General features: G+C 60.1%; 1 protein-coding gene across 1 annotated transcript; it reads right to left on the minus strand.

Annotated features, from left to right (window-relative positions):
* Positions 1-417: 417 nt before the first annotated feature.
* On the minus strand, positions 418-6892 carry Snai3 (snail family transcriptional repressor 3). The gene is made up of 3 exons (XM_005335425.5): positions 6665-6892; positions 2426-3046; positions 418-1128 (listed from the first exon to the last, which is right to left on the minus strand). Exons 1-3 carry the CDS (start codon positions 6738-6740, stop codon positions 947-949), a joined length of 879 nt encoding a protein of 292 aa, XP_005335482.1. The 5' UTR covers positions 6741-6892; the 3' UTR covers positions 418-946.
* Between the last annotated feature and the right edge of the window lie 5665 nt (positions 6893-12557).

Here is a 12557-nt window from a genome sequence, read left to right on the forward strand (position 1 = left end):
CCCCCCCCCGTCTGCCTGCCCCCCCTCCTGGGTCTGTGGGTGCCTCGGCCTCCTGGCTTCATTCTGGATGTCACCTCCAGGGTTGAGCTGGAGCCAGTTAGACCATGGAGAGGAGCCAGGGCCTGGACTCTCCTCTGCTCCGGAGGCCGTCCAGCCAGACCCCCACCATCCCTGCCCTGGTCCCATCCCAGCCCTGCTCCCTGGAGCCCCTCCTTCATCTTCCACGCTACTCTGAGGGTCTCCTGGTGAGTCTTATTTTCCAGAGAAGGCCCTGGGCTGCTGGCCCGTGGGGCCCCCATAACACTCTCAGTGCAAAGGCCCCAACTATCCAGAAGCCTGCTGCCCGGAGATGACCAGAGTCCACTTCCTCTGCAGAGCCAGGGTGGGGGGACGCAAGACCTCACAGAGCACAGGAGGCAGGAGTAGGGGCTCTTTATTACCCTCCCTGCTCCCCCAGAAGGCAGTGCCGCTCAGGCCAGCCCCCACTCTGAGCGGGCCCAGGTCCCGCAGCAGGGTCAGGTGGGCCCAGCGCCTCTGCTCCTGGTCCTGCTCCTGCGTCCTTGGGGGTCTGGCAAAGTGACATGGGTTTCCCCAGCCCCCAAGACAAGGAAGGTGAGAAGCAGCCGAGTCCACCACAAGCCAACGTGCTGCCCAACAGCTGCAGAGGGGCTGGGTGGACCTAGCATGGTGGCCGGGATCGAGCAGCGCCAGGGACAGCGGTCACACTCTGGAAGCAGAGACCAGGCCAAGTCAAACCGGCACCTGCTGCTCATGTTGAAGCGCCCTCCTGAGTGCAGCATCTCTGAAGGGGCTCCGTGGGCGGGAGGCCAACTAGTGGCCCCACTGGGCTTCTTGGTCCTGGCTGGTCACCTCTGGTGTCACGGGGCTGCCACGAGGGTTGCCAGCCTCCTGCTCTCTGATGAGGCCCTTGCGCCCACCACGCCTCTCAGGGGCCAGGACTGCAGCTGGCTTCCTCGTGCCGTGCCAGAAGGGACATGCGGGAGAAGGTCTTGGCACAGCCCTTGCACTGGTATTTCTTGGTGCCAGAGTGGGTTTGCAGATGGGCCCGAAGGTTGGAGCGGTCAGCAAAGGCCCTGCTACAGTGAGGGCAGGAGTAGGGCTTCTCACCTGTGGGAGGAAGACAAGGACAGATGAGTGACCACAGACCAGGACAATGCCACAGGTGGTGACAGGAGCTCTCTGTGAGCAGTCTGCTCCTCCCCTCCAAGTACCCTCGCACTGGGGCCCCAGATGGAAGCTGCTTGGGCCACAGCCTGTCACCCACGGGCCAGGTGGGGCCACAGCCTGTCACCCACGGGCCAGGTGGGGCCACAGCCTGTCACCCGCGGGCCAGGTGGGGCCACAGCCTGTCACCCGCGGGCCAGGTGGGGCCACAGCCTGTCACCCGCGGGCCAGGCCGCAGCTTCTGAGGCCTTCCCAGGAGCACAGTCCGCAGAGGGCTGGCTAGCTTTCACTGGCTCTGCCTGGAGGGTCCCCTGGCTGCCCAGGTCTGTCCATCATTGGGGACCCTGGTATCTCTTCTGGGACCCTGGCCAGCAGAAGGTGGGAACTCCTGGCTTTCGGCCGAGGCCAGGGTGGGGGCAAAGAGGGACGGAGGAGCATGGTCCTTGAGAGGCACCACTTCCAGTCATGGTGACCAGGGACTGGACAAGGTCTTTCTGTAGAAACGTGGACCCCAGGATGACCCTACCAAGAACAGGGCGAGGGTCGCCGACCATCCCCTCCCAGTGCCCCAGTCTGTGGAGTGTTGAGACGCCAGCCGTTGACAGCACCTGCCTCCTGCTGGCTGGAAGCCCACAGGTTGGCTCCAGCTCCCCAGAGCCAGAGTCTCTGCCCTGGTGCTGGCCATATGTGACTCTGCTGACCCGGTTCTGATGCCCACTGGGCCTTCTCACCCCTCTCCCTGCTGCAGGTCCTGGAGGCCCTGAAACATGGGTAGACGCCCACTGAGGCCCTGTCCAGTCTCCTGTCCAACTGCATCCCCCAAAGGGATGTGTCCACTGACTCCTGCAGCCTCACTTGGAAACAGGGTCTTTGCAGATATGATAGTTAAGAGGAGGCTTGACAGTGTCCCCTATCCATGGGACAGATTCTGGTGTCGTACGGCAGGGGGAGACTTGGACACAGACACTGGGGGCTCAGATGAAGACCCAGGCAGAGGCAGGAACTGAGAGAGGCAGGAAGCAGCCTCCCCTAGAGCCTTCGGGGCAGTGTGGCCCCTGACGCCCTGAATTCAGGTGTCTGGCCTGCAGGGCTGAGAGAGGGTACGGGCTGCATCCTGGCAGCTGCAGGAGGGGGGCGGGCCAGGCTGGCAGAGGCTGTACATGGACGCGTCTCCCCCTCCTCCAGCCCACACCCTGCCCTCAGGCAGACCCTTCTTGGGGCCGCAGCCCTGACTTCCTACCCGTGTGGGTCCGGACATGGCCCTGGAGCAGCCAGGGCCTGGAGAAGGCCTTGCCGCAGAGCTGGCAGACGCAGGGCAGCGTGTGGGTGCGGATGTGCATCTTGAGGGCGCCCAGGCTGGCGTACTCCTTGCTGCAGAACTTGCAGGTGAAGGCGCGCCCGGCCTGCAGGTGGCAGTGCAGCTGCTGGTGCCTGGCCAGGCCCGCCAGTGTGTGGTAGGGTTTGTGACAGTGACCGCACTCGAAGCCCCCTGTAGTTCGAGGAGCCCCCTCAGTCCTGCACAGTTTGTCTGGAGCCCTGTGCCCATCTGGGTGCAGGATCGGGGGCCACCGGGTGGGCAGCACCAGCAGCGGGGGCAGGTTCAAGTGGTTCAGGCTGTCTTTGAGAGGGACGCTGGGGGCCTGGCCAGCCCGAGGGCCCATCCAGCTGATTTCCTGTGGGTGTGACCCTGAGGCCCCTGGTGATTCCTCATGATGTGGCAGGAGAGGCAGGGAGAGGCAGGCGACGGCGGGCGTGCTGTCCCGGGGGCTGGAAGGTGCCCTGGGTGTGGGAGCGGCCTCCTTGCTGGGGGGGTGGAGCGGTGCCCCCGGCCCCCGACAGGCAGAACAGGTGTCATCACCTGCTGGAAGGGCAGAGGGGAGAGAAGGTCTGGTGAAGACGAGTCCCAACGCCATCTGCTCTCACAGTCCTGTTCATGCCTGTGACCACAGCCATCTCTGAGGCCACCAGCAGCCCACAGGAGGGGGGGGACACTGCCCAGGACCAAGATGCAGGGGCCACACAGGTGGTGGTGATTGCAGCCAGGGCCCAGAATCACAGGAACCTGGGTCTAAGATTAAGCCTCTGCTGGGCCCAACAGCGAGAAGGGAACATCTCTCACAGCAACCAGCTCTCCCGGCACGCCCTGCCTGCAGACCACTCTGGGGAGCTCCCATCATACCCCGAGGTGGTGGGCAACGGCTGGGCCAGCACCCTCCAGGCTCCCACAAGCAGCCCCAGGTCAGAACACTTGGTAGCAGGATGCTGTGAGATCACCCCTCCCACCCCCATAATAATTGGCCTCCAGTCACCCCACCATCACCCCATGACGTCTCCGTAAGTGCATCAGGATGTGCTGGGCTCTGCAGCCTCCACGGCTCCGGCAGCACATGCTCCCTTCTCTGGGAACATGCACGAACGTGCTCGGTGGCCAACCGGGTTCAGTCACTGTCATCTTAGGGGGCAGCAGACCTGCTCCTGGCTCGGCGGGTGCTCTGGCTCTGGCTCCTGGGTTAAGGACCAGCTTGCTGTGTGTTTCATCCAGTTGTAATGCCAACTGGATGCCCAAATAAAGAGGCTGCTCTGCAGGTAAGAGGAAGTCTGGGTTCCTTGAGGTCTGAATCACCAAATGGCCTTCTGCCCATTTCTTTTTCCTAAATGTTGAGAGAAACCTCTGGCCCCATTTCCATCTCCTTTGAGTAGAGAAAGATAACCCACAGGCTGCGAGAAAGTATTTGCAGATCAGATATTTGATCCGAATATACAAAGCATGACTACATACAGAACGCCTGCAACTCTACAGGAAAGAACTGAAAACGGGCAGAAGAACAGCTGTTCGCCAAAGAAGACATGGACAGGAAGCCAACGAACCCACGAAGAGGTGCTCAACACGGGAGTCACCAGCAGCCCGGGAAGCACAGTGGGATGCCATCTCGCACAGGACGAGTCGGGAAAAGGAAGAGGAGGCAGAGAGGACACGGAGGGCCAGTGGAGAACGCCATCCCCTGCTGGCCCTCCTGCCCTCTCCTGCTTCCCCAATCATAAGGAGCATCCGGCTTCTGTCCTCCCCGAGAAGGGGAGGGCAGTGACAGTGAGAGGCGAAGTCCCACAGCAGGGGACTGCCCCTGCCCCTGCACCCAGGTTAGTCAGGGCCTCTCTCCAGGGGAAGTCACTTTCCCTGAGGCTCCGACTCAGCTTCAGCCCCTCTCTGTCCCAACTGTGGACCCTGCGGCCACCTCAGAGCACAGGCCAGCAGGGCCCCCAGGCGGGGGCCAGTGACTGTCTCCAGCCAGAGTCTCCCACAGCCTCTGCTCTCTGCTCACTCTACAGCCAGGTTCCTGGGAGGGGGTCTGAGTGCCCTCTGGCTTCTGGGGTTCCCTGGGTGCCCTAAAGAGGCACTTGTTTAAAAGGAGAGAGTGGGGGGCCCAAATCTCCACATCTCAGGTCTCTTCTGAGGTGACATCCTGGCAGGGGGGGAGGAGGACAGTGCCACTGGGCCCTGCGGAGCTAAGGTGCACATTCAGATGGTAAGGCTGGTGCACGGAATGACCCCAGGGACCCTAACAATGTTTTTTTAAAAATATTTTTATTAGTTATTGATGGACCTTTATTTATTTATCTGCTTATACATGGTGCTAAGAATGGAACCCAGTGCCTCACACATGCTAGGCAAGCGCTCTGCCCTGAGCCACAACCCAGCCCCTCAACAATGGTTGTAAGCTGTTCTAACTATGACCTCCGGGAGGGAGGAGGAAGCAGTGATATTGGTGGAATTCTATCGTCATGTTGTGTGTGTGTATGAATATATAACAGCAAATCCAACCCCATGTACAACCGTAACGCACCAATAAAAACGTGGAAAAAGAAAAATCTAACCAGGCAAAGATCAGGAGAGTAGAGGGAAGGAAACAGGGGAGGGAGGACAGGGGAAGAACAGGGGCTGAAATTGAACAAATGATGTTCCATCCTTTTATAATTATGTCAAATGAATCCTGTTGTCATGTATAACCAAAAAGAATCAATCAAAAAAAAAAATCTATGGTTCTAAAAATACAAAACAAAAGCTAGCTAGGCTCAGCAGCGCACACCTGTAATCCCAGCTCAGGAGGCTGAGGCAGGAGGATCACGAGTTCAAAGTCAGCCTCAGCAAAAGCAAGGCCCTAAGCAACTCAGTGAGGCCCGGTCTCTAAATAAAATACAAAATAGGGCTGGGGATGTGGCTCAGCGGTCCAGTGCCCCTGAGTTCAATCCCCGAACCACCACCACCCCCCAGAAAACTATGACCTGGGGCTATGGGTGAGTTAAGTGGTTATTACTTGCTAGCATGCAGGTAGCCAATGAACTACCTGGGTTCCATTCCTGGCACCCAAAAAAGAAAAAACGAGGCTGTGACCCATGGAAACCAGATTCCTGTCATATCTGTATTTACATCCACATACATCATTTGAAACAAAAGTTTCACTCACTGTGAGCTCTGCACTCTAATACTTCTATTTTGTTTTTAAAAAGTTCTGATGACTCTTTAAATTGGTTTCAAAATGCAAATTGGAAGAGCATAGTGCTAGGTGGCACCCCCTGGTGGCAGCCTGGGTAGCAATTGATCCAGGGGACACTCCCCTGCCCCAGGCACAGGGCAGGGCTCCCACGGGTGACCGGTGTGGCTGGGGGGTCCTGAGCTCTAGAATGCAGCCCCCCTTCTGGAGAAGTTGCCCAGCTGGGTGGGGGCCACTCTGCACTGGGGCAGGCTCTCCTCTGAGGAGCGAATTTCCAGCCCATGCGCCCCGCGGACAGGAACAAGTGGATACCTGAGCCTGCCTGGAGAACTGCAGTCCCTCAACCCAGCCTACACCCGGTCAGCAAAAGGGTGAGGGGAGTTTTGGGGAGGGAGGCCATCAGAGGGGCAAGAAGGCTGATGGAAACCCAGCTGAACAATGAGAGCTGGGCCTCCGAACCCCAGGGATCACAGGGGTCCTTCTTCTGGTCCCCTGAGGATGCTCTGGGGGAATCCTCCCTGGGCAGCTCCAGATGGCCCTTCCTCTCTCTCCCCACTACCCCAGGGCAAGTTTCACGACTTTGGGGATTACTTGGGCTTCCCCTGGGTGGGTGGACACAGCGCCTGGCTGGCCTTCTGACCTTCCCAAACTTCCTCCACAGGGAAAATTACTCCAGGGTCCCCTTAGCTGGGACTGTAGTGGTGGGAATGGACGCCGGTCCACAAGGAGACCTGGTGGCCTGAAAAACTTCTCCAAGCAGGGAGAAGAGCCCAGAGGCAGGTCTAAAGTGGAGAAGGGCCCGTGGGCCATCTCCCTGTCCGCAGCCCCGGTCTTGGCCAGGAAGGACTCCTGGGCCCCAACTGTGCAGAAGAGTTAGTTCCTTCTCCTCTCACCTGGGACAGGTGTGGCTCCGCTCTCGGAGACCTCCGGGCCCCCTCCCGTCCCGCAGGGGCGAGTTCTGGGAAGGGGCGCGGGGAGGCAGCCCCTACCTCTCTGCGTCTCCAGCTGTCCGTAGTTGGGGACTCTGTGGCTGAGGTGCGTTTTCACCAGGAAGGAGCGCGGCATGGTGCCCGCTAGGATGGTGGTCTGGGCGCTGGAGGCGAATGGGGTCCGACTGCAGCGTCTGCGGCGCCCGGCCGCGGGCAGCGAGGCCGGCAGGTGCGGGAAGGGTCAGGCTCATTAGCATAACGCGCCGCCTCAGCCAACCAGCGCCCGGCGCGGCGGGGCGGGACTGCAGCGCCACGCCCAGGACAGGTGCGCGGGCGGGGCCCGGCGCGTGGCCGCCGGTGTCCTCCCCACGGGACTTGGCTGGCGCGCGCCGCGGTCACGCACAGACCCTGGGGGCTGGCCACCCACTCGCAAGGCTGAGAGTGTAGAGTTTAGGGTGGGTGGAAACCGGCCGAGCTGCAGTCCACGCTGCGCGAGCGCTGGTCCTCGGAAAAACGTCGGACGCAGGTTAACCTGGCTACCACCTTTCCTAGCTCGGTCGTCTGCAAACCGAGTACAAGCCCTCAAGTCCATTGCTGGCCTACCTCAGCAGCCACAGCGGGGACCAGAGTCAGCACCTGGACAGCCCAGCACAGGCAGCCTGGGTAGAGTGGCCTTTCCTCCTGGGACAACGCTGTGGGAGTGTGCCCCATACCTCCGGAGAGCTGCTCTAGTTGGGGTAAAGGCAGCCTGGAACTCTGGGTTCCCCCGGGTGTGGGCAGTGCAGTAGAAGGGGCGAATCCCGCGTTCTGCAATGCCTGCAGCGAGGCGGACTAGCGCTCCCCGTTCCCTCCTCTGTCTCCTGCGGAAGGAAGAGTAGGGGGCAGTCTGTCTACTGTAAGTCCCTCTCATCCCAATGTTTCAGGGCTTTGGAGGCCTAGTGGGCAGTCTCTGGGTGGGTGGTCACTGCACCTGGCAGGCCCTTGAGAGCCCTAGCTGGGTGCCTCCCTGGCATTGTTTTTGACACCGCCCCCCCAGGACCAGAGATTGAACCCAGGACCTCTTGCATGTTGGGCAAGTGCTCTATCACAGAGTGACACCCCCAGCCCTTTTTAAACTTTTTATTTTGAGACAGAGTCTCTAAGTTGCCCAGCTAGACTTGAACTTGCCATCCTCCTGCTTCAGACTGGGCGAAGCAGTAGCTGGGAAAGGAGGCGGGAACCTGTAGAAGGCTGGGGAAGGAGCTGGTCACGGAGCACCTAGGTTCCTGTGGTTGTGGGGCAGGAGCAGCTGGGGTAGTGTCACCCCTGCCTGCAGGGAGGAAGCCAAAGCTCTTCAGGGTCAGGGAGCAGTGGAACTGGGACCGACTAGCACGCCAGCCACGGACAGCTGGAGACCATGCTCTGTGGCTTGATTAGGGAGCATGTCAACACAGGTGGCACTCCTGAGAAGGAGCACTTGTCCTGCAGCAGAGCCTGGCACTCTGTGCTGATGTGGTCTCAGAGGACACGCGTCTGCCTGCCACTCATTCACCTGCTCCTGGGCCTGGTAAGGTTTCTGTTTGTAGCCTCCTGGACACAGATGATGCCTGCCGAGGGCTGCGCCAGCCCTCCACCCACACGGTCCTGCCTCACCCACCCACCCGCTGGCTGTGTGGCCACCAGCCCTGGCTTGGCAAGTTTCTCTCCTGACCCCAGCCTGAGGCTCACATTGTAAGGCTCCTCTGGCCTGTCTGTGGGGACGGCCAGCCTGGCCTGGGAATTCCCCAGAGCGCCTGAGGGCCCTGAGTCCACCTTGGGGTGGGGCCCGTGGGGCCCCAGAGGAAGTCTGAGGTCCCGTGACCACCAGTGGTGCCTCCTCGCGGCTCTGCAGGCTCATTCCTCAGCTGTGACTCACGGTTGTGTCCAGGCTGGCCCTGCAGAGCTCGGGGAGGAAGACCTCAGTGCTGGCCCTGTCCCCACATGTGTGGCCCCAGGCAGGAACCTGGCTGTCTTCATCTGCTCAGTCTTTCTGTCCTAAGGGGCTAAACCTGCATGCCCGCATGGGAAGCCCCTTCCCCAACCTGAGAAGGCCCTGCAGCACCCGAGGTCCTGGCTCTCTTCCCTGGAAGTCTGGGACCTGGGGATGGCGGCCTGCTGTGGGCTGCACCCCCTCCACCAGACACTCAGTGCAGTTCTCAAGTGGAGTGTGTCGCCTTGGAGTGGAGCTGTGGGTCAGGCTGCAGGTCAGGGAAGACTGTGCCACCTTCTGTTCTTGTCGACATTTGTCCCCCTGCATCATGTGTGACGGTGCCGGATGCACAGTGCCCACACCATCTGTAGCCCATGGGGTGCTCGCCTTCTTGCTGGCAGGCCTCCTGGCCCCATATTGCCAGTGGCAGCCCTGGTGATGGACAGGTGGAAACAGCCCTGGTTAGGTGCAGTTTGCCTGTGGCCGGATCCACAGTGGGACCACCAATGCTTGTTGAGCTGGATGGAAAAGAATCAGGGCCCCCAAACAGCCTGGCCTTGCTGGAACACCTGCCCGGTGCCCTAGGGTTCTCTGAGGGCATGAGACCCCTCTGTGCCCGTGGTGGGGGGGACGTGGGGAGGTACAAGGCCCCAGTCTGACCCAGGCAGCTGAGGGCTTAGCTGTCCTGAGAGGTGGGGCAGAGGCTGGCACTGTGAGGGGCAGCACAGTCCTCAAGGGCAGGTGGATGTGATTAGACCCAATCATGCTCTGACCTGGGGCAGCCCCACCATTGTCCAAGGTCTGTGGAAACTGGAGCCCGATGCCTGAACTCCTAAAGGCCTGCATGTGCTTGGTCATCCTCAGTGAAGGGAACTCACTAGCACTCACAGGTGCCCACACCATGCCTGTTAGAGGTGAATGGTTCCTATGATGTGGGGGTCCTGGGAGATAGACATGGTCCCTTAAGACAGCCGGGCTGGGGGCTGAGGAGGGGTGCTGGGGAGGGCAGAGGGGCTGGCAGGAGGTGCTCTGTGTGCTTGTATACTCGCACACGTGTGCAAGTGTGTGTCTGTGTGCTCCTGTGAAGTTCCAGGAGCAGGATCAGATGTGGCCTGGAGGGAGTGAGTCCAGGGCCATGAAGGGAGGGCTCCGTGGGGTGAGGTTCCAGCCTGGTCCCAGCAGGGAGCTGGGTGCCCACTGGGCTGCTTGTCAGTAACGCCTGGTTCCCTGCCGGTGTTGGAGCCATGGAGATGTTTTGCAGGCCACCTTTGTCATGGGGGGTTGGGGGGCGGGTCTCCAGGGCACTTGATGTCCTTCGCTCACTCACTCAGTGTCTTGTGCTTCTCTAGTCCAGCCACAAGGAGGACAAAGGCCAACAAGGCCAGCCTGTCCTGCCAACAGCGCAGGGAGGCCTGTCTCTGGGGCTCACAGCTCACTGCAGCCTTGCTCCAAGGTGCTGAGACCTGGGGGCCAAACACGGCAGGACCCAGCGCAGGCAGTCCCTTCCCCACCAACCTGCATACTGAGTCACCTGCCACATTTAGCAGGGCTCCTGGTCAGCAGGTCTCAGCCACCTTCTGCCAGGCGGCACCCCAGTGGCCCTCCAGGCAGGGCAGGCTTCAAGGCAGCCAGGACACTGCCCTCACAAGAATGGGAGCCAGCATGGCTCTCTCTAACAGAACTTCCTGCCCAATGTGCCCAAGAGAGGTGGCTCCCAGCTTGTCCATATCTGGGCCTGTCTGCCTGAAGACAGATGGTCGTGAGTTGAATTACCAAAAGATGCTGGAGTCCTCCCCGTCCCCATGCACAAGACCTTATTCAGAGACAGGGTCTTTGCAGATGTGACCAGATCAGGATGAGCCTGTCAGGGCCGGCTCTAATCCAATGACTGGCATCTCATAAAAAGGGGAAACCTGAACTCAGACCCCAGCGGAGACCACGCGAGGCACGGGGCCCAGGCTCCACAAGCCAAAGGCTTGAACTGCCAGGAGCTTTTGAGGCCTGGGCTATCCTCTCAAGGGCCCTGTCCACCTCTGTGCTAGACTCCTGACCTCCAGAACTTACAGAGACCAGACTTCTGGGGTTCCCACTGCCATCCCTGGCACCTTGCCCCAGCAGCCTGGGACGCTCATGGAGATGGCATCCTAGATGGACAGAGCTGCAGGCTGGGGCTTGTGCCTGACTCTGAGGCCCAGGAGGGTTATCAGAGCTTTGTCTGTGGCGACCCACAGCACATCTGTCCAGAGCTTGTAGGAAGCACCTCCCCCAATTCCTAGCGGCCCACTCCTCACACACGTGTGCACTCGCCTCCCATCTCCAGGCGCTCCTAGGGTCAGGGAGGCACAGGTCTGCAAAGAGCCTCACCAGCCTCCGCTCCTCTTCCTGTTCCACAGATGGAGAGAAAGTCCAAGCCCAGGGCTCAGGGTCCTATCTACTTCCTTTGCCTGAGGTTCTGCCCGGGACACCACCCTAGGTCTTCCTGTTACCCTGCACAAACCACCCCAATTGCTTCCCAGAGTCTGCACTTAGAGACCTCCCTGGGGCCACTTTTGTTTTTGTTTTGCTGTACTCGGGTTGAGCCCAGGAGTGCTCTGCCACTGAGCTACGATCCTAGCCCATTTTATTTATTTTTTGAGGCTGATCTTGAATTCGTGTTCCTCTTGCCTCAGCCTCCTGAATAACTGGGGTCACAGGCACAGACCACCATGCCGACTCATTTTACTTTTTATTTTGAGATATGGTCTCACTAAATTGTTCAGGCCGGACTTGTGTTGAACTTGAGATCCTTCTGCCTTGGCCTCTCAAGTCCCTGGGGTTACGGGCGTGTTCCATTGTGTTCAGCTTTGGGCTGTGTCAGTCCTTGACACCTTGCTGTGAGTGAATTTAAGCCTCTTTCCCCAAAAATGTGTTCCGTGAGGGGACAGAGGGAGAGTCTGGTGTCTGAAGGAGGGTCATGGGAGGGAGGGCAGCAGTGGCGCTCAGCCTACCAGGTATTTTGTGTCCAGGGGAGGGGCCTGAGCCTGAACTGTGGCATGAGGACAGCTCCCTTCTCCTCCCAGGTGCTGGGGAGCACAGTCCTGGGGGCTGCCAGGTGTCCAGGTGCCAGGGCCCCGCCTTCCTCTCAGCAGGGGTTCGGCAGGTGCTCATGAAACAGAAGCAGCTACTTCTGTTTCTCTGGGACCTCACGAACCCCAGATGAGGTCCTCCTGCTCCACAGGAGCGTAGGCACTGCCCAGAAGTGCCTGAGGGGCCACGGCGCAGGGCTGCTAGCACAGGCAGGCAGCACAAGCTGTGGCGGGGGGACCTGTGCACACTGGCAGATCTGCAGCACTGGCTGGGTCTTGCAGACCTATTGTGTCCACCTGCTGCCACTGAGTGCACAGAGCTCAGGTGACATGGAAGTACGACTCCCAGACAGTTTCTCAGGAATCCTGAGTCTGGTGCAAGGTGCCGGTTCTGAGGTCAAGGACCTCTGTTCTCTGAGCATCTGCCTTGGGCTGGCTGCCTGACCCCTTCCTCACGGAGAGGCTCCAGGTACCTGGTGGCCTGGGGGCACTTTCTAGGAAGTGGGGTGCAAGCTCCCACACCATTGCATAATCTGAAACTATGGGCATGTTGCTGCTGGCCTGGGCCTGATTCCCTGGACCCTGTAGGGAACAGAGCCCAGGCTCCTGGGGGTGAGGCCCCGCTGGCTTCCTGCTGAGCCATGCATGCTTACATGGCTCAGGGTAGAGGGAGACCCCCGCCTAGAGAGGGTGGCTGCATGTGGGCCGAGGGGCCACCTGACAAGCCACTGGCTGATTTGCCTGAGGCCTGCGAAGACTGTGCTGTCTCCCAGCCCCGCTCTGACAACTGAGGGAGGACTGAGGCTATGTGGCAATGCCCACGGAGGGAGCACCTCCACTGGATGCCATCCTGTGGCCTTGCTAGGGGTGACTGGCCCCAAATGCTCCAGACACCAGACCAGGGGAAGGGCAGAGCAGACCCTCTCGGCTTTCCCACCTG

This window comes from Ictidomys tridecemlineatus, chromosome 15 (assembly GCF_052094955.1).
Source record: "Ictidomys tridecemlineatus isolate mIctTri1 chromosome 15, mIctTri1.hap1, whole genome shotgun sequence".
Taxonomy (NCBI): Eukaryota; Metazoa; Chordata; class Mammalia; order Rodentia; family Sciuridae; genus Ictidomys; species Ictidomys tridecemlineatus.